Source organism: Parasteatoda tepidariorum, chromosome 10, assembly GCF_982258835.1.
Source record: "Parasteatoda tepidariorum strain Cologne lab strain chromosome 10, Ptep-v5.0, whole genome shotgun sequence".
Classification (NCBI taxonomy): domain Eukaryota; kingdom Metazoa; phylum Arthropoda; class Arachnida; order Araneae; family Theridiidae; genus Parasteatoda; species Parasteatoda tepidariorum.
Window position 1 is genome coordinate 104,447,356 of NC_141764.1, and position 23,528 is coordinate 104,470,883.

Here is a 23,528-nt window from a genome sequence, read left to right on the forward strand (position 1 = left end):
CTTAACAATAATTGATTATAAAAATTAGCATGCAATTAGTAAATATGAGTTATATATTGTGATGGTATGTATGTTTAGAAGTATACAAAGTTGGTGATTCAAATTAGTTGATTTTATCGAAATAGATTGAAATTTTAATGTATTGTTTTTTAAATTTCAGTTACTTGTCAAATTTTTGAGAAATCTTAAAGATTCTTACACATTAATTACACAAGCCTGTGAAATTGAACTTTTTGAAAAATACAAGAGAAGTTATTGTTGATTTATATGTTATTTGATGTGCTGATTTCGAAAATGTCCTTCATTTTTTCCAATCACATCAGGATTTTTTATAAAATCGATATTAATGTTTCTGCTAAAATCCTATTTGGAAAGGAATTCTCTCAAACAGTTTTGCATGTAATATCCCGTAACTGTTCTCTTCATTCATTTTGATCTATGTAAAATTTAATCTTGTGAATGAAAATTGATTTTTGAGCTATCAGCTAATTTTTTATAGGTTAAAATGAATAAAAAAATACTATTACCAGACCGCACAAGTCACCTCTGGTCGAGAGAAAAACAATAAGTTCCTTGTTGTACTTTTTACATCAGTTTCTAAAGGAAAATCACCAACATACCATTTTAATTTGTTTTTATTGAGTAACTTACTTAAAATTGAGGATTAACCAAGAATAACAAATATTGTGTATGTGTAAATGAAAGTTTGACAAGCAAACAAAACAAGCAAAAAACAGAAGAGAAAAGTTTCTATTTAAGTACATACTCGTTTTCCTCTGAAACTTATTTTTGATGATTCTTTTATGCTTAATCTCAGGTTTATCCCGAGCTATCATCCAACAGTATTCAACGAGCATGTTCTTGTCCCATCTTTCTTGATATTTGCGCTCCATATCTCTGATATCTTGCTGGAACCTTTCCCCTTGTTCTTCGCTGACTGCTCCTAAATTTTCAGGGAAAAAGTCCACATGTGAGTGAAGGAAATGCATTTTTACACTCATGGAGCAACCCATCGTTTTAAATTTGTCCGGCATTTTCATTACAATTTCCTTATAATCAGGATCCTTGTAATTACCCAGAAATTTACTGACGACATCTTTGAAAGCAACCCAAACTTCTTTTTCCGTTTCTGTCATGTTAGTCTCAAATTCTTTATCCTTCACGACATGGCCGGATTTAAGCTTGGTGGAGCCCTTATAAGTTCAATTCCATTTCTATACACCTAAAGTGAACTGTCATTATTTTTTATTGTTGAGTATTAACATTATGTTATTAAAAAGTTTGATAATATTACTTTATTGTTAAATATATTAATTGTGAGGAGACTGTTATGTAGAACCTTTCTTTTATTGCACATATTTTTGGAACGAGGGAAAAAAGTTACAAAAGAAACACATTTTAAGCACTGAGTAAAAATTTTCTGTGCTGGGCCACTATATATTTAACAGAGTTTTTTTTTAGATTCATTTTGAATATATTTTACTTGCAATTTTTACTGATTTTTTTCGCGAATTTTTTTCTCAATTGTTTTTTCTTTACGTTACAAAATCTATGAGACCTAGAAACATGAAATTTTGAATGTGCGTAGAAAATATGCAGAGAGTTAGAAAGAAGAAAATACAATTTGATTATTAGTTTTATTTTTTTCTGTAGCCGCCGTTGAACAACCAACTGAATTTTGAGTTTACGGCTACCAATGTTAATAATATACTCTGTAGCCTTGCAATTTTGAACCCAATCCAGAAGACAAGAGAATTGCTAGATTAGTACCCAGAGGTATTTATTTGTTATGAGGACTTTGTGACCCCGACAGATTTAACATGCACCAGTCACCATTTTATACAGGGCTATTCTCCTGCCGGCTGGATTCAAACTCCCATTCTCACGAACACGAGTCCAACGCAGTCGACCCAATTTCGAGTTTACGACTACTAATATTCAACTCCGTAGCCTTATGATTTTGAACCCAATCCAGCAGTCCCTGGAGCAGGTGAGGGCCGTTATATTAATACTGTTTGTAAAAATAAAAAGAACATTTCGTAAGCTGATATTATTTAATTGATGTTTATATTGAAAATATTTCTTCATTATTTTTGCTTTCTTTTTAATTATTTTAAGTACATTTGTTAAATTTTTGTGCAAGAAAAAAAAATTGTCATTATTTATGTAAATTTTTGGCTTACATTTTTAAAGATTTATTAAAGAGTCTATTAAATATCAGCGAGAATAAATGTCATACGGGTTTAAAGTATCAGCTCTGCTCTTGATGGTATATAGTGGTTAGGATGTGAAAGAGCAACAGCCAAAACGAGCATGCAACATATCAATGGAACACGCTAAAACTTTATATCGATTAGTTTTCGATAATTACAATTGTAGAATAATTATCTTATTATAGAATGAAATGTTTTAAAAGGCAAATATCTGTTAATGTTTAACATTTAATCAACGAAAAAACAGAACCAATATTGAAATCTAACGAATTTATTATTTTTAATTACTAATAAAGTTTGTGACAGAAAAAAAAAATTAAAGCCTGATGGATTTTAGAAATACCTTCTAGTTATACTATTCAATCAAATAGGTTTCGATGTCTTTCATCCCCATTAGTGATTCAGCATATTTCGATATCATTTTTTTTTCGTTCTTACCTAATATTAATTTGTTTGCAACAGTTTATTTGTATACCTCTTTTACTACATTTTCGAGGAGTTTAAATATATAATATTGAGGATTTTAACTGAAATGAAATTTGCTTTTTTTATATGCCTCTTTTATTACGTCATCATCACACGCCACTGTCTACTCTAAATAATGCTATATAGAATGAGATAGCAAAACAAACGTGTGTAGTTATTTAAATTCTTATTCAAAAGTATTAGTTAATTTTTTTTTTAAACTGACAATTTCTGTCTTTCAATCTTCAATTCTTTCTTTAATTTTTTTTTTTAAACTGACAATTTCTGTCAACTGACAATTTCTTTTTTAGATATTTTAAAGTGCTATTTAAAACTGCTGCATATCACATGAAAGCATTAAATATATTATTTGTACAATTTTAAAGTAAAATAAAAGGGAATTCTGATCCTTAGAAACAGATATTAAATAGTCTGATGATCGAACGGTGGCTTTTTTACCTTTTAAACTAAAAAATTGTTTATTTATAAATAATTTATTAATACTCAAATTGCTTGAAAGATGATATATTCCCTACTAATGACAACGAAGTTTTTTGTTTTATTCAGTCATTTATTTAATTTATATTTCTTATGTCCGACAATGTAAAAAAGAAAAATAATGCATTTTGGGCTTCTGAGGGTCCCAGCTCCGAATAAAACTTTAAAAAAAGAGGGAGAAAGTAGGATCTGGGGGCCCCAAGCTACAGCTTATTTAGCTTATACGTAAATCCGGCCTTGCTTCACGAGTTTGCGGATATCTGGACCAACAAAAATTCCTTCTTTCAACTTAGCTTGGGATAAACCTGGAAACTTTTTGCTCAAGTATTTGAAACAATTGCCATCTTTTGGATCAGCCTTGACAAACTGCTTCATTACACCTAATTTTATATGTTGCGGGGGTAACAATACTTTTTTCGGATCAACTAAGCTGTTTCGAATAACGTTCTTGGTGCCTGGGTCAAGATTTTGTCTTTTCGGCCATTCTTTTTTCACCCAATATTGAGTCTTGTCACGGCTGTCCCACTCAAAAATGAAACATGGATACTTTATAAATCCCCCTTGTTGGCCAAGAAGCATGGAGATAACTTTAAAATCACCGCAAATGGTCCAACTGTGGTCGATATATTTTATTTAGTTCAGGACGACAGCCAGTAGCATTCTTTTCCAACTAGTACTAATGCATATTGGTTCCTATGATGAAGAAGAACAGCTTTGAGGCTTCTTTTAGATGAATCTATAAACAGCCTCCACTCATCTTTATCGTAGATGACATTAAACTTGCTCATCAATCCAGGACCATCAGAACAATAGACCAAGTTCTCCTCTTCATCAAAGTGCTTAATAAATTCCTTTTCACGATTCCTGTTCCAATAAAAAGATGTTCCTTTGCCCAATAAGTTTTTCTCTTTCAGTCTGGAGCCTAACAATTCTGCTGCCTCTTTCGAAAGGCCAAGATCTCTAGTGAGATTATTAAGCTCAACCTGAGAGAAGGGCTGAGGTAAACCGGCTAGAGATGGTTTATATTCGATATTGGAGCCTTGAACTTCTGGATGTTCCGAGTCTTAAGACTCTGAAGAGATGATTGGCAATTCAGTTGGAGGCACATCAGGTAAATGAGGAGCGGGACGTATGGCCGATGGAATGCTATCAGGATAAGATAGTCTTTGATTTTTCCGGTTATACCCACGAACATAGCAGGAACAAAAATAACAATCATCAAAGTGGTTTTAGGGCTCTCTCCACTTCATAAGAATTCTAAATCGTAAAGCAGTCTTCTTTCCTTGATGCCATAAGCGTAGATCATTGAGACACTGTATACAGACTTTATGAGGTGGCCAAGATTTGCCCTGATCTCCGAGTTTCATGCAAAAATATGCGAGATAAAGTTGTCTGTAATGCTCCTCATGAGATTTTTAGCAACACTATATTCGCTGCCTATCTAACAAAAGTCATATGAGAAATTTTTACAATGACTCGAACTCGAAGCCATGTTTCACGAAACGCACAGAAAAAAGCAGACTTTAAAATTACTCCTTATTACGCTTGCAGTGTTTCTGAGAGGTCAGCGAACCTAGATAAGGATATTGCAAGAGAGAGATTGTGTCAGAGAGAGGGACGGTGACAGGAAGTAGTGATAGAGGGGTACTTTTGTAGATTTAACAAAAGTAGAATGCTGGTCAGTCAAGAAGGAAAGAAATTCAAAAACGAACATTTTTTTTTGGAAAATGTTCATAAAAATTCCAGTAAAATTGAATTTTTCTAAAAAACGTGACGTGATGGACGTTTTTCATTATTATTATTATCCATTTCAGCACCAAAAAATACATTAAGTTCAGCTATCAAACCCCTTGTATTTTTTTTCATCGCAAGCCTGTGTTATTATAAGGTTTTCTGTTCAAAGAATTCGATAAACTCATAAATAAATAAAAAATAGCAAAGCATTTACTTTGTAGTTTCGTAAAAATTGCCACTATTAAAAGTATTTATGGCATTTAGCAACAGATATAAAGATATGACAAGTATATATATTTTATTGAAAGAATTCTAACATTTTAATACAAGTGAACTATAATTAGTATCTAAGGTAAATAGTGTTTTGAATCGATGTCATGTTATTCGAATCAGTAATCATGAATTAAAATCTGAATCACTTGATAAGAAGCGATTTGAGTCACTTATCTGAACCGCATTATATGAATCAGTTACCTAAACCACTTGATTCAAATAATAATCTGGATCCCTTGATCTGAATCACTTGATTCAAACAGTGATCTGAATCGCCTAATTCGTATCAATACTGCTCATGTAGGTTAAACACAATTGAGCATACTAGCTAAATCTTCACTGTGATAATGGCATACATACCTTGACCGATGGCTTGGGGACTGCGCAGTGGATCACTCTCGTTTTCGTTAGCAAAGATTTTTTTCTGTTCACAGATAGATGACTTTATTTATTTTAATTTTCAATGAAGAATAATGTATGATAAATATTTTGATGTTCAATAGAAAAATCAACTAACGCGATAAAAAAAATTCTATATCTTAAGCATTTTTGTATAATAAGCTTGCAAAATTTTTTTTTTAAATTCTTTTTTTTTATCAGTTTTAAGATTAAGTTCTTTTTTATGGATGATAGTATAACAGGGTTCCCACTCTTATAACAAAGCAAAAATTACGAACTTTTCTGAAAAATTAAGGACCTTAAAAATAGTATTGTTTATTATCAAATACCACCAGGGACAAAGCCAATTATCCGTTCTTAAAAAAGAAATTCTATGTATAGAAAAAAATAACAGAAAATAATTTTATTATAATGTAAGTACTGATATAATTGTATTAATTAACAGGGCTCGCCAAAGCAGGTTCTGACAATTTTCGCAAACCCGGAGTGTTTTTTTTTTTTTTTTTAAATATTTTCAGATTAATGCGTTTTCCAATTTTAATGATTTCATTGAAATTGAATTGTAAAATTAAGATTTGCGATTTTTTTAATTTGCAATTAAGATTTGAAAAAAGAAAAGAGTAAATAAAAAAATTTAGGAGAAACAATGAAAAAATTATTAAAATTTTTTGTATTATGCTACTAGTATCACATATTCAGTTGTGGGCCAAGTTGGCTAAATATTCAGTTATGCCCAAAAGTATTCTTTCTTTTCCATTAATAAAATGTTTCATTTATAAGGGTATATATTAAAAGAATTAATACAAAAAAATTTAATTAGAGTTATGCAGGAGAGTAGTTTTCGTAACTATGTCATGTTAGATTAAATCCTATTTCAATAAAAACATGCCATTCTAATATCCAAACACCTTAAATCATTCCACTTTTTTCATTAGGCTTAACTTAATATTTTTAAATTCATTTCAATAAATATTTTTATGAAAGCTTTTTAAAATAAAAATATAATTATGTTTCAGAAAATTTATAATTTTCAAACCAATATGTTTTTTATTAGTTCTCAGTGAAACATATAAATAAAAGGGTCTAGAACGATTTTTCAGAGGTATCAATTCATTTCTATGGCCAGAAAATTGGTAAGGTTCCTTAACTAATAAATACTGCTAAGTTATTTATTTTTTCGTAATTTATAGATATTTACTTGTAATATTTCTTTATCATTCTTAATATTATTCTCTACTATTATTATGATTTTATTTTTATCGCAAATTAACAGTTAAAGACTGAAAGCAGTATACTTTTATTATAAAGTAAACCTGTAATATCACCTTATCAGGTAAAGTTTTGAAATTATTATGGAAAAATTATTATGAAAAATTATTATGTAAAAATTATTATGAAAAACATATGCAACTTAACCATTTTGAAATTATTACAAAACAGAAAATGTGTTATATTTATTTTTATGATAAGCTTTACATAAATTATTTCCAGTCAAAACTGTTATTAGGAATTAATTTTACATAATATTACTAAACAATCTGGCAAAAAACATGAACTAATTTTAAAGCAACCAAAAGTTAATTTAAAAAAAAAAAACGGTATATTAAGTTGCACTGTTAACTGAATAAAATTATTATAAAAATCTAAGCTTGAATTTTTTTCTAATAGACATTAATAGCAAAAAGTTAATTGAGTAGAATTAAATTTTTATGTAACACTCTGCTTATCATTAAGAAATAAAAATAATAGCGTAACAATCTAAAACTTAAAAAAAATAAATTTACATTGCAACAAAGCAAGTTATAAAAGTTACCAAATATTTAACTTTTTTGTTAGAAGCGAAACATATATTTTTTTATTTAGTACTCAGGAATAAAAATTTAAAGTATTTCAGAAAAAACGGTATTTTCATCAAAAACCCAACTCCCCCCGGTCACAAAGTCTGAGGCCGCCGGCAACTATGACAATAAGAATAGTGCATTTCAGGGAGTGTAGCTTCTCTTCACTCTAGGGTTAACACAATAGACCGAACAAAAATATCCTCTTCCTCTCGCCAACCCGATTCAAAACTTGTCCTAAATAATGACCCCACACGCCTATTTGAAATAGTTATACCTCGTTACCATAGTCACCGCCACTGGTCCAGACGAATGGCTCGGGGAGTTCTTACTTTCGACAAACTATAGGTGGGCTGGGATTTTTCAAACCCTGTTTATTACAGATCAGTTTAATTTTTAATAGAATCATGAATTTTAAAAAATGTTACTGCTTTCTATAAATTTACAGTTTCCTATCACACATTGAAATATTATACAAATGTATTTAATTCTTCAAGAGTTTTCAATATCGACTGTAGTTAAAAAAAGCTTCTGATATTTCTTTTTTCAGAGCTTTACTTCGTTCCTATAAGGAGAGGCGTTACCAGTAGAACTGAATTTCCTTAATTCTGACGTTTTTGAAGGTCAGTTCTACTCAGGTACCCTAGAACTGCCCCCCCCCCCATCTCTTCCATGTGTCCACACTGTATTCTTTTCTCTTAGAATGCTTCACTCTCCTCATAGAGTATCATTCTAGGCAAAATATATTAAACACAGGTTTGTGATATTTTGAGGAAAGTTTATGAATCAGAGAAAATAAAGTGGTTACATCAATATGGTTATGTTTAATGTAACAGAATTGTTTTTGCTTTCAATTTAATCATAACATAACTAATCTTCATTAGTTTTTAGTATGATTCAGAGATGATTGTGCTCCGGAAAAGTCCAAATTTTTCGCTAACCGCGATCCGGAAATCCGAAGTTTCAAGAAATCATCTATCACATTTATGTATAAAAATTCTTGTATATTTTATTTAAAAATATTAGAACTAGAATTTATAATTGGCACCTTTCATTTATGAATATTTTTTCTGATAGAATAATAAATGAAATTAGAGATAAAAGTAAACTTACACAAAATTATTAATTTAAATTATGCTGCATATAATTAGTTTAGAATTTCATATTGTGAAAATATTGATTTTAATCAAGAAATTTTCAGGATTTTTGAGTTGGTAGGCAATGAATTAATTAGTTTTGCTTGTTAATAAATTGTTTAAATAAAATAGTTAGGATAACCTCTTTTTTTTATTGTGATCTCTGAAAATGGCACATACCTGGTTCTTACAATTAGTTATTTAATTAATAAAACTAAAATAATTTCACTTTTTTAATTTATTATTATTTGTTGCCCTTTACACTGGATTTACATTATTAAATGAAGCAAATCTTGTTTTTTAAAACTCATCCTATTAGAATAGAGATAAACTGTATTTAACCTCATTTGGCATGATGCTATTACTTGATAGTCAAAATTACTTGATACCATCTCACGATGGTCAAAATTTACCACAATCAAGTTATTTTTTCTGGAGCATATATCCTTCTTGTGAGGAGTAAAACGCTTACTCCCACAGCATCAGAATTAAAACAGCTTAGTACTGGTGCAGTTTTAATAATCACCAAATATATCAACACTTCATATCTATATTAGTATGCTTGGTACTTTAATCTTCAACAGAATTTTGAGCAAAATACATTTATCAGTGGCAACAAACTAAAGTTTAAAAATATATAGAATTCATACCTTGATATGAACTTTGGAGCATAACCAATTCTCTATTTGACCTTTAGTTTGTTTAAAATATATGTAGCGATAGAGTAAACATCTTTTAATTCAAATTCATTAAAATATTAATAAGCTATCTTTGCGCTGTAAAAACTAGTTTCTGAAACTTCAGAAAAACGGCATCAATTACCATAATACTAGTTGTACATATTACCAAAATTAGTTAAGCATCATCTGAGCATGGTGATTTCCAATGGTTTCCCTAAAAGAATTTCGTATTAACCTCTTCTCCATAAACTTTGCTTTTTAGTTGGTAGGATAATTTTTTATTTCAATAAATACATATTATCAACATTATTTAAGCATCTTAGTCTTCAATAATAGCACAGTAATTTTTTACTGTTTTTCCAGACAAATAAGTATCTTTACGCCATTAATTAAGCCTATAAGACGTAGCTTATTTCGTTTAATTCAATATGCATATATTACCTAAATTAATAAAACATCATTGATGTCAGTAATAATACGGCGAACTTTTACGTTTCGCCTCAACGAATTAGATACACTCTTCCATTAATTTTGCCTTTGAACACATAACTATTTTTTTCTCATTTTAATTACCATTGATTTAAAATTATTTAATTTTTAGAAACATGTTTTAATTGAAAGCACATGGTATCAGATAACTTTAGAAATACTAATTTGGTGACATAGTTGACATGTGCTACCATGCTAATGTTGTTCATTAAATTTATCTGACATAGCAAATAAAAATAATTAAATAAAGTATGTACATTAAACTCTCCTTTTTTTTTAAATCAAATACAGCTATAAGCTAACAAATATCACATATGTTATCTTAAGGATATTTGAAAAATTGAACTCTCTATCGTTAAATTTAAAACAATGGCTAACGATAACCAATCAAAAAATGTCATTTAATTTTTCACTCATACCGCTCGAACGATTCATTGTAGAATGTTCGAATGTTGACAGTGACATTTTCTCATGCTTCGAACTATTAGTATACCAAACTTCATTGCTCCAGCCAGATGGTTTAGGAGTCTATAAAGGACACACGGATATTCAATTACGTGTATCTAAATTTAAGAACTATAGCCATTTTAATTTCTTAAGAAATTTGTTGCATTTATTTTTCTTTCCAATTATTGCTTTTTATTTTTTCATGTTTGAAAATGATATATATTTTGAAAATTAGCACTATTATTAAAACTGGAATGCAATTATAAATGGCTTAAAAATCTTTTGATACTTTTTTTGTTTTTAAAAATGATACTTTTAAAAATAAAATATTTTTCTTATTTTTTCACTTGGGGGGTTGGAAGAAACCTATTCATTGCTTCCAGAAAAGTTATGGAAGAAAATTGCCATCCCTGCTTTAAATATTTCTCATTTCAATAATTCTTGTTAAGCACTGGTAATATCCATTATTTATTAATTGATTTGTTTTGACTGCTTTTCAGACATTTTACATCCTGACAGTTTGTTTTATTTTAAAATTAAATTTGATTAACTGCACTCAAACACATTTAAAAAAGACAGTTTTAATTACAAAATGCCACTATACAAGATTATGAATAAACTTAACTTCGATGGAGAAAATATTAGTTAAACACTACAAATTATTAGAACTTGAATAACTGCATTGTACATATGTAGAAACAAGTTAGCATGAATTAGTTTTATGCAAAGATTTTCTCTTCACGACGCTTCTTTGTGATAACTGTTCCAGGTTTATGTTGAGCATCCGGGTGATTTGCAAGTTCTGGTGGACAAGTTGAAATAGGGCTAGTCATTATGAGTTGTTTCAAATCGTAGAAAAGGTGAGAATCCTCTTTAGTTATTAATGTGACAGCAATACCATGTTTCCCTGCACGACCAGTACGACCAATTCTGTGAGTGTAATCTATAAAATAAGAAATACAGGAATTAGTAGAAATTAAGGAAATCTAATCAATGGTCTTAAGGACCATTAGTTTGTACACAAACCCCTATTTGATTTTTGATATCAATACAGTAAACCAACTAAAAAAAGCAAATTAAGCTCCATGTAAATTTGAGTTTAATCATTTAGATTTAATAAAAAAATCAATAAAGTAAAATGAAATGTAAAATTACAGATAAAACGATCCAAATTGTGATGAAAAAACATCTGACCAAAAAAAATTTATATAATAATAATAAAAGAAAAAAAATCGTATACCATCTCTTTACAATCAATGGATGGCAGCCCGAGGGACCTTCTTTAGGCCCTTTTCATGTAATTTTTTTAATTTAAATATTAATATGATGTTATGACGACACACAAATTTTAGATTTGAGTTATCAGTTCTGGAAGTTTCTGAAAAGAAAAGACTTCTGGACTTCATTAAAAAAATCAGGTTTTTTCGAGACTCTCGTGAAATTTTTTTTTCCAATTCATAACTTCACGTTTTTTGTGGCCGGTAGACTACCTTTAGACGATCTTGGGATAATAAAAAGCTGACAACATAAAGATGTTAGATTGTATAAAAATAAAACTAGTCACTCAAATACGAAAAGAATAAAAAAACAAGATTAAACTCTGCAAAAACAAATTAAGCATTATTTGTAGTATAATACATAATGTTTTGTCCCAATAGAATAGTTTGCATTAATATTTATTATCTTTTTATAAGATCAGGCATAAAAGTATTTTGATGGGAAAAAAACTGTTATTTAAAGAATTTAAACAGGAAGAAAATACAAATACGTTAAATTCATACTATGCAAGAACTTTAAAAATGTGCACTGGTGAAAATAGAGAGAAAACCAGTCTTTTTATTCACATTCTTAATTTCATTCTTAAGCTCACACAAAAATATTCAATAACTTATACAAATCTTTTCAACTTGATTCTTTTTTTCAAACTCTCATTGTGGAAGAATGATTTTTAATTAATTAAGCATCGACGAAACAATTAAGTGATTGAGTATATGTTCTTGAGGGAATAGTTTAAAACAAGTCATTTTTCGCATATTCAAGTTTTATTCCTTTTCAAAACCAAGAAATACTGAATCATATAGCTGTTCTTTTATTATTTTTATAATTGTTGCTTGTTGGTTCTATATAAAAAGCCTATATAAAATTTATTAATTATAATTAACTGAGCCTATATAAAAAATGCAATTTCCTGTGAATCAGAATAAATGTAAAAAGTGAATATTGCTTAATATTTCACTATTATTTAGCAAAAGTGTTAAATTCAAACTAAATCTATTCAAATTCAATCTATCCAAAATAAATTATTTTCAATTACAAAAAGTAATATAAGTGATAAAAGTTATAAAAGCGGCATTGGGCAAAACCGCAAGAAAGGTTAGTTTTCCCGCAAGTATAGTTATCTACTATAAATTGCCAACTCATAATCTTGATCGATCAATACATTTGGAAAAAGTTGAGTTTTACTAGCAATCAGGATTTGCAAAAACCTGGGTTACGAAGAAAAAAAAAATCCAACGCTCGTGGGTTTTTTTTTGGGGGGGGGGGGGATTCATGAAAAAAGCACAGTTTTGCCTGAAAATAAGTGGGTTTTTAATGAAAAGACCCAATTTTGCATGAAAATAAGTGAATTTTTATCAAGTATATTCTACATGCATACTTATACTATAAAATAAAGTACAAGCTTAAAAAAAATTTGCTTGATGAATACAAAAAGAAATAACAAAATAAATAAATATGCAAATAATTATTTTAATCATTTTTCTACTTTCTAAATGTATAGTGAATTGCATAACAATGGAGTTGCTGAAAAGATTTCTTTGTAATGCATAATGTAATGTTATTAATTTTATTGAAATTATAAACACATAATTTGCTTTAAAGTAATGAAATTTCTAGAAGTTTTGTATGCATTCGTGGAATAAAATGCACATATCTTTATGTAGCATGGAATGCTCATTTGTATTTTTCAATGCATAAATTCGATATACAAAAAATTATCAACTTTTATCTTTATCATACTTTTTGCTTTTAAAATGAAAGAAAAAAGAAAATAAATCTTAAATATATGTTTTCTAAGCATTCCAAAAAAATAATTAAGGAATTTAGTGAACATCTAGAAATGTTCATTAAATTTAATTAATAACTGTGTACGAATGAACAACCAATATCTACAATATGTATGCACAGAAATTAATTATATTTTCAATCTATAATTTAATCTTCTTTTTTGTAATTAGCAAAACTTTTATTGATAAAATATTAACCGATGAAAATAAAACTCCCAAATATTAAGTAAAATATATTTTTGGTACTCGTAAAAATTTAAAATATAAACTTAATATCAATTGTCATGACAATTTCATTAAGCTAAAAGTTTAAAATATCAAAAAGTCTCTCTTAATTGAAATATTTAAACATAACAGAAACTATTTTTGCTTCTCAGTCCCTACGCAATTTTAGTTTGAACTGAACTGATCTAAAATCAGGAAATATTATTTCATAAGAGAAGCCGTGAATAATTGAGCAATTAGATCAGTTGTTTTGGCTTTCAACTGATATTCCAAAATTATGGTTTTCTGCTAAATTTTGAGCTTGATATTCTAAACTTTATCTTTAAACATAGTTTTACACACACACACACACACATATATATATATTGGGTTGTTCGGAAAGTAATTTAGTTTTTTTTGGGGGGGGGGGAATTAAAGACAATTTTCGTATAATGAATAAATATTTTATTGAATTATGGCCATTCTGATCCAAAATCCTTTTGCCATCTTTCTGGTAGTAGCATGATTCCGCACTCATAAAAGTTTCGGTCTTTGCTGTCAAAAAACTGATCCAAGTGATTTTTGACCTCCTCATCTGAAGTAAAGGTTTTACAGTCCAAAACGTTTTGCAGTGACCGAAACAAATAATAATCCGAAGGCACCAGATCTTGAGAATATAGTGGGTGTAGCAGTGTATCCCATTCAAGCTGTAAAAGCTTTTGGCGAGTGACCAAACTTGTATGAGGTCTCGCATTATCTTGGTGAAACACTATACCTTTTCTGTTGATTTATTTTGGCCTTTTCTAATGAAGTGCATAATTTAGTTTGTCCAGCTGACGACAGTAGACTTCCAAATTAATTGTTGTGTTATCCGGTAAAAGGTATAAAAAAAAAACTATTTCTTTAAAATCCCATCAAACAGATAGCATCACCTTTTTTTGATGGATATTGGCTTTCGAAATGCTTTGAGCCGGTTCATCTTTTTTGCTCCATGATCTCTTGCATTTTGTTATGGACAACCCATTTTTTGTCCCCAGTAATGATGCACTGTAAAATGGATCATTTTTGTGACGTTTGAGAAGCGAATCACAGACATCAACGCGACGACACAAATTTCTTTCCGTGGGTACATGGGGAACCCATATATCGAGCTTTGAGGTTAAACCCACGCCTTTCAAGTGCTCATAAACAGTTGAATTCGATAAATTTTACCTCTCACATGTTGTTATTCGCCGATTTGCATCAACTAATGCCTTTATTGCGTATTTATCAGCCTCAACCGGCCTTCCAGAATGTGGTGCGTCTTCGACATCAAAATTGCCGGATCGAAATTTTGCAAACCAGTTCTGGCACTAGCTTACTGTCAACACATCTTCTCCATACACATCTGTTAATTTTTTTCTGACATGAACAGCATTTTGACATTTTCTATAGTAAAAAAGTAAAATATGATGAAAATACTGCTTATTGCTCTCCATATTTAAAAGGGCACCAACCAAAAACTACTGTGTAGAATTAATTGAACTTTCTCACACAAAAGCCTTGCTATATCAGCTCTCAAAAAATATAAAGATAATGCGGCTTACAATATATATATACATATATATATATATATACATATATATATACATATATACATATATATATATATATATACATATATATATATATATACATATATATATATACATATATATATATACATATATATATATATATATATATAATATATATATATATATATATATATATATATATATATATATATATATATATATATATATATACACATATATACACACAATGTTGATGTATTTGAAGAAACTCTGAAGAGTTTACAATGCGTATAAATTATGCAATATGTATAATGTTATAATGTGTATGCATATTATGCATAATTTGTTTTATAGATAAATAATATGTTATAATTTAGCAATATATTTTAATCACATACTTTATTTTTTCATATATTTAGTTTGTTTAATCATAATTTTGTTTATTAAAATCATATTACTGAAATGTGTTTTATTTCAGATAATTTTGTATAAAAAGTAAAGTTAAATTTAATAGAAATAAAAAAAAAAATGAAAAAATCCACTAGGTGGGTATAAAAATATTTTTTTTTTTTCAAATGGCCCCAATCTAAAACAACAAGTTGGGTTTTTCTGAGCTGAGGACAACAGTTTTTAATGAATTTATTATTAAGTGGATGACTATCAATCAACCGTGGGGCTATTTTTCAATTATTATTACTTTTGTTATAAATAGCATATTTTTACCTTCAATGCTTTTAGCCATGTCATAATTGATGACCATGGACACATTCTGAATGTCGATACCTCTTCCAGCAACATCGGTAGCGACAAGAATGTCTTTTGATCCAGTCTTGAGGCTGGCCAAGGCATACTCTCTCTGTTCTTGACCTTTACCACCATGAAGAGTGCATGCATTGTACTATTGAAAATTAGATAATTTTAATAAGAATCTGCACACATATAAGTACTATTTTTTTTTAAATATATAGATATTTACTATGCCAAATCACAAAGAAATCAAAACCATATAAACAAAATTTAAAAAAAAAAATAAAATTTTTACTTCATACTTAAACAGGTTAACTGCAACACAGTTTGATAAACTTATAAAAAAGCTGATGGAAATCCGGAAGAAGAATTGCATCCAGATTGACCAAAGAAAAAGGGATTCACTTATTTAAGACAATACAGCTCTGTATCCTTATTTTTTTTTAAAACAAACTAGAAAAACAAGCAAGTTAAATCAATAAACTAAAGAAGAGCTTCTCTTTTTCAATACAAAAGCCAAATCTAATGCATATTTAGGAAAAATGTTTTTTAAAGAAAGATCATTGGGAAAAAGAGTTACACAGCCAAAAATAGCTTCCACAATAGATTATGAAGAAATGATTTTATCCTTATTTGAAAATTAGATAAATAAGAATTCACTCATCAAAAGTCATGTATTTTTTTAAATTTTTAGACCATGTGTCATGGGGGACTAGGCCATGGGCACTGGTTGAAAGTCTCATACCAGAGGGTTTTGGGGACATTTTACTATTCCCAAAGAGATTATGCAGATCCAGTGTTGTGTCAATTGCTTGTGGAACAATCCCTCATGGAAACAATTAAGTCATGAACATAATTCGTCGTGACAACAATTGATCATGAGTACAATTGGGTGCGGGAACAATTTGTCGCAAACACAATTCATCACAGGCACAATTCGTCATAAGCACAATATGTGCAAGCGAAACTAGTTTTAGCGGTTATTTGTTGCGAGTATAATTTCTTTCGATCTAATTCAAAGAAATCGATTAACGAAAATAAAACTCTTGCATTGTCTGCAAAAGCTAACTAAACTAAAAAAAAAAAAAGCATTGTAATATACTACCATATAACAATACACGATAGTATATTATGATGAATCCTCTTTTACAAAAAATGTCAAAGTCACTGTCCTAGCAATAAGGATATAAAAATTTTATGTTTATAACAATTTAAAACTCCTCCATTATGACAGAACTGTTCTTAGGAAAATACATTTTCCCACTGTTTTATTGAGCAATATTAAACAAAAAAATATTTAAATGGAAGACATTTTTATTTATTTCTGGTATCAATACAGAAACATTGTATCACAGTTTCAACCAATTATTTTCTTAATGCAATGTGTGTACGACCACCAGGCAAGCTATCTTTGTCCCAATAAAAGAAAAATTGCATTGCTAGTTTTAAAATTCCTGTCATGCACTTGAAAAGAATGGATCTTTTGTTGATCATATATCTATCATGCTCTCTAATTTCTCTAAATTACAACTTAATATTAATATTAACATTAACTGTAACTAAAAGTTACACACTGTAAATAAAACTTATTATTATTTTTTAGAATTTTTTAATTAATCTCTCTTTTTTATTATTTTTGTTTTTATTCTGTTATATATATATATATATTTCACGAAAAAACAACTGCACATTAATTTAGATCACATAGTTTCTAGTGATTCAAATTTTACTTTTAAAATCTTATGATACAATTTCATTCACAGAATTTCTTTATCTTGAGAACAGTTATAAATAAATTTGAAAGAAAATAATGAAAGACTTACTCCCATTTTTTCAAGACCTTTAGCCAATACATCAGCACCTTTCTTTTGGTTGACAAAAATAATGACAGGTGGTTCCACACCTTCTTCCAATATTTCCAATAACTTTTTCCTAAAATATACACAGCTGATTATCAGTTACAAGTACATGTGGTTTTGTACGTTAAAGTGCTGCCATTGTATTGCAATTCCAGTTTTTATAATTTTTTTTTTTTTAACCAACTAACCTTTTCCTTTTGAAAACATTATATATACTCATTAATTTTAATATGCATTTATTCATTTAAAATACTAGGTACTTTACCAAATAAAAATATCAGACACATTGATACAAACACATCTCAAATATACAGTTAAACCTCAATATTATGCACACTAAAAATGCATTATGTTCAAAATTATATTATTCAATAGAATGTTTTGGCATTTCATAATTCTAATAGAAATGCAGTAATATGAAGCTTTTTATTATACCAATTACTTACATATTTCATACATATATGATTCCATAGCAAAGGAATCCAAATTTTCCAGCCATACTAATTACTTGAATGACTTTCAAGTGCCAAAACCATTTCAATTTTTTGAACATACTTGCAGTCAAAAGCAAATAGTACCCTCGATATGGTAACTGCTAACAGATGGCGCTAGTAGTCTTTTCGAAACTTCAGTATAACAATTAAACTTTCCAGTAAAGGTGAAGGAAGCAAAGCTGTTTGTTGTGAAATAAAGTAGCCTAACCTCCATTTAAAAATAATATCTAAGCACTGCCCACGGCCCATACGTAACATAATTCTGATTTTACTTGTTCTTTTTCATCGTGATTTACTAATATGGAAAAGATCCAAAAAATATACAGTGCAGAACATTCAAAGATAAACAAAAAGAACATTCAAAGTTTGCAGTCAGAAAAATTGCAGATAATTTATGAGTGAACAAGAGGCTGCAACTCTTGCCAACTTGTGTGTAGTTCTTGAAATCACAAAACAGGGAACCATTCAACAATGGGGAAATGATCAAAGAATGTGACATTTCAGAATCTGAAAAAATTTGCCCTGAAAAGGCAAATTTATTCAAAACTGTCGGCAAACACTGAATTAACCAACACCAAATTACAAAAGAGTGAATGGCTGTTTAAGTTAGCATTATATGTCGATTTGATAAAGCAAATTAATGAAGTGAATTTGAGAAAGAAAGGAGAAAGCCAGCTTCTCCCTGTTTTATACACTAATATTAAAACTTTCCAGTAAGAAATAATACTATTTCAATCACAATTAAATAAAAAAATGATTCAAATATTCTAAAACATATGAAATATTCAGTCACACAACTGAGACTCAATTTCCCGTCAAAGTGCTTTGACGATAAATTTTGAAACTAGTTTCTCAGATTTTGATGCCATTGTGAATGAATTTAAGGTTTTTTAAAAATCCTTTTGATACAGACACTGTAACTCCTATCCCGGAACTTCAATTAGAAATTATTGATAAACAGTATAATTAAGAACAAATATCAAGACTAATCTTTGTCGGAATTTTATAAGAGCTGATACAATTTGTCTTTTGGGCTGTTTTCTGATTTTGATGCTACTTACTTGTGTGAGAAAACATTCTTCAAAATAAAGAACGCAACGAATATTTGCAGATCTAAGTTAACTGATGCGCACCTTAAATTCTTTTAATAATTGGTACAAGTAAAATTGGTCCACAACTACAAACTATTGTCAGTGTAAAATCACAACTGCATAAATCTCATTAGTATTTTTTACAAGCTGGCAATTGTCATTAAGAATTACCTATCAAGTAAATTAAGCCGCGTTATTATTATTCTGTGTTTTTTTTTATCTAACTTATCACAGCAACAATAATTACAAAAAGCCTTTATCTGTCACAGGCCAGAATGATGACACTAATGAACCGGATTTGGCCCGCGGGTCGGATTTTGGAGACCCCCTGGTCTAGAGAATTACCAAAATGAATAGAATATTTTGCGAAAGCAAGGGTTAGTAAGAAATAAATTTTTCTAAAAGAAAGGGGGGGAGGGGAGGGGAGGTCCCTATTATCAAACTATATAAAATATGAAGGGAATTCAGATTTTTTTCCACAATACCAAAAAATTCATAATTTTGACATTTTAAAATTTTACGCCATTATTAGCTAAAATTTGTTTGCAAAATGCATTTTCCAAAATAAAAAAATAAAAACAAGAAAACGCAAGAAAATTTTTTTTTGTGTGTTTATACCATATGTAGTTAATAGAATTTCAAATGTCCTTGAAAAAAAAATTTTGTAAATGCAAAAAAAGATTTAAAACAGCCATTTGAATTTGCACTTTTCTCAATAACTTTTGAAGTAATAATAAATTTTTTATTAATATCAGTTTATTTTTACTAATATACATTAAAGTATGAACTGTTCAAAAAAATTTTACGTAATGGTTTGATACCAGATAGAGGAAATGAAAGTGTATAAGATTTTAAATTAAAAAATTTTAGGGAAATATTTTTTTTATAATTTTCCCAAAAAATGCCATTTTTTTATTATTTAATTCTAAATTATTGAATTAAATTTTTTTAGAAGAGGTGCAAATAATTCTAAGACCCTTTCATTTCTTATTAATAATTCTTAATAATCTAATCCTCCATCCAATTTGGCAAACCCAAAAATTTTTTCTTAACTCTAAAATTTCAATTTCAATAAAGTAAAATTCAAGTGCTCATATATTTCAGATGCAGAAACAGAAGTTTAAACAGAATAAAACAAAATAAGTTGATTAATGAAAATAAAATATTTGTAAAACGGAAGAACTCCTCTAAGAATAAATACTTTCATTTCAAAGAATAAAAAAAGGAGCAATCTTAAGGGCATTTCATAGACATTTTAATTCAGCATAACGAATGATTCCTTCAGAGAAGCTTAATCAAAAGCAAAACAATTTCATAAAACTAAAATGATATTAAGTACTGTAAAAGAGTCTTTGCAACAACATTATGAAAGGACTGCACACAGTCAACATTTTTTTATGGTTTTGTATCAGTTACATTAGTTTTCTCCTTTTGATATGCTAAAAAATTTTTATTTGTAAGACTGTATCAGAAAGTATCACCGTACCACTGTATTTTATTTTAATTTTATAACCGTCATTGAACAGCCGACCCAATTTTTGAGTTTACGACTACTAATGCTCAACTCCGTAGCCTTGTAATTTTGAATCCAGTCCATAAGACAAGGGAACTTCTGGATCAAGTATTGGGAGAAATTTGCTTTCGTGGAGGACTTTTTTGATGGAACTAGCCTGCATTTGCGTTACATGGAGAGGAAGACCACAAGAACCTGCCATGGTAAGCCTGATGGCAAGGAAACTCATCTACTACTGAGGATATTTCACATCAGCACTGTGGTCGGCGTAAGCCGGATGCGGAATTCGTATCGACTAGCCATTGCCGGGATTGAACCCCGGTTCACCTCATTGGAAGGCGAACACTCTATCTCCTGAGTCATCGCGGCTCTGTACCACTATATTAGAAAGTGATGAGAGACACATTGGTACTGATGCCATCAGCGGAGATAGGAAAACTAGCTGCATTTTAGTAGGCAGGTCTAGTTGAGCCATTTTAAATATTAATTACAAAATAAATAGTAAACCCACTTGATTGAAATTCATGTCTATAATCAGAAAATGGCATGAAGTTACATTTTAAAAAATAAATAAAAAATATCACACAGATTTCTCATTGATGTAGTTTTACAAAAGAGGTTTAAATAATAGCTTAAAAACAGAAATAACAGAACTGCATATAAATATTTCTTTAAAAAAAAAGATAACCGATTAGAGAAACGACAAAGGAATAAAATATTTATACCTTTTTATATTTTCACTGATTACATATACTATTTGTTCTACTCTTTCTACAGGCTTTCCAGCAGAACCAATATAGACAATGGAAGGCCTTCGTAAGTACGATCTGGCTAATCTTTCTACTGCCGGTGGCATAGTTGCTGTAAACATCACTGTCTGAAAAATATTTTGATTTAATACAAATTCTTTATTAACTATTTGAAGTGCTATAAGGCATGCTAAACTTTTAGTAGTAAATTCTGGTTCTCCTACATAAATAAATTTCAGAGAAATATTGAGTTCATGTAAAGAATGAAGCTTCAAATGCTGCTAAGTTTCCCTTAATGGGAAACCTAGTCCTAAATATTCACATTTCTCTAAACTTTAAATTACTTATTTAAGGGGAACAGCATTTGCCAGGAAGGGTCTCTTCCATAGTGTAGTGTAAAATAAAATCTATTTTGAAAGAAAATTTTGACAGTAAATGATTTTAAAATTTAAAATAAGTACCAAATGCATGAAAGAACTGAATGATGCAAGGAAGAATTTAGGAATGATTTTACGTGACACAATAACAACAAATATAGGACTAGTAAGTGGTGAAAACGATTACTTGTCCTATATTTGTTGATAAAGAAGAAGAAAGAAAGAAGAAGAAATGAAATTGTTAAAAATCAAACCCAGAGGGAAAATAATCAACTATTAAAAACTAAAGTGGTTGCAAGTGGTATTACTTACGAAATATTTGGCAGTACATTCTTATGATCAGATTGATGTTTAATATATTTCCAATTTCTATCACAATATTTTTTTCTATACCCCAAATCTTGATGTCTACCGTATTTCTTTATGCGCCCTCTTTCACCACAATGAAAACATCAATGTTCAGATCTAAATTTATTCTCAATATTTCATTCCTCATTTCTAACTAGTGAATGTTATTACGAGGGATACCTAGTGGATCATACTGAAAATTGAGAATAAGACTTGACCATAATTAGCAGTAATCATAATTATCGTCATAAATTCTTTATCTATTAGAAAGAATCAGTTGTAAAGCGCATGGAGTCCAAAGACCTAAATATTTTCCTGTACAAAGTACTCTATAATACTACACTTTTTGGTGTCAATTTTAAACATGACATGCACTAATTTTACAGATGACTCAGGGGGGGGGGGATACAATTTGGCTCAAAGATTTACATCCATACAGTTTTTCACAACTCCTAAATTTAGATTCATATTTTTTTTAATTTCTTTCCCTGCAATCATTTGTTAATCAATCGCCTTTTATCTTTTTAAGTAGGAAAGCAATAATAATATTTATTGCTAATTCTTATCTTAAAGCTTAATAAACATTTCGAAGGAAAAAAAACCCACCACTGCCACCAATAAAAATATATTTAAGCTGTAAGGTATCAAACTGTTTTAAAGAGACAGTATTTATAAAAAGAAAAGATTTATTTAAAACTTCAACAAAAGATAAAAAAAGGCTTATATAATTTTTAATTCCCATAACAGGTTAGTAGAAAGCATAAAATAAAACAAAAACAATCTCAACAAAAAATCAACGAACTCTCATACTTTCCAAAACTGTCTGCTTTTTTCCTTTTCCCCCCTTGATCTCCAGAGCCTGACTAAGACAGGGGCATAAGGGGTAGTTGCCCCAGGCTCCCACATCAGAGGGGGCCCCCAAATGCTATATGTTTACAAAATACAGGCTTTTGATTGGCTTAATTGAGCCATCGTAATTGCGTAAATTTTCCACCCTAATGTCAGCAAGGATATGAATTTTTCGCAGCTAGATGACAAAGTCAACACACCAGAAAACTGTATTTGGCATGATGGATATAAAATTGTCAGAAAATCAATAAAATGGACAGAACGATATTTCGTCTGACCATTGGAGGGGGAGGGACTTTATAGCTATTTTAGATTTTAGTCAATTTTCTTGTTATTTATAATGAGGCGAAAAATTTAAATACCTTCATAAAGTTCAGTTCTTCATTACTGAAGTAGTGAAGAAGAGGGGGCCCCCAAAGAAGTTTCCCCCCCCGGGGCCCAATTAAGCTAAGTCGGGCCATGTTGATCTCCTTGCACCATTTTTCTATGAATGCTTCTGTTAGT

At 29.4% G+C, this 23,528-nt stretch overlaps 1 protein-coding gene across 2 annotated transcripts in view; it reads right to left on the bottom strand.

Annotated features, from left to right (window-relative positions):
* Nucleotides 1-10,737: 10,737 nt before the first annotated feature.
* The window catches only part of LOC107446555 (putative ATP-dependent RNA helicase DDX23), a 59,002-nt gene continuing 46,211 nt past the window's right edge, over nt 10,738-23,528 (bottom strand). For both annotated transcript variants that reach the window (XM_087153567.1, XM_016061231.4), the window contains exons 15-18: nt 21,427-21,578; nt 17,568-17,676; nt 15,721-15,895; nt 10,738-11,115 (exon numbers count right to left, since the gene is read on the bottom strand). In XM_087153567.1, the coding sequence (XP_087009693.1) occupies nt 10,892-11,115; nt 15,721-15,895; nt 17,568-17,676; nt 21,427-21,578 (660 nt within the window). In that variant the 3' untranslated portion in view covers nt 10,738-10,891. The remainder of the gene's footprint in view (nt 11,116-15,720; nt 15,896-17,567; nt 17,677-21,426; nt 21,579-23,528) is intronic.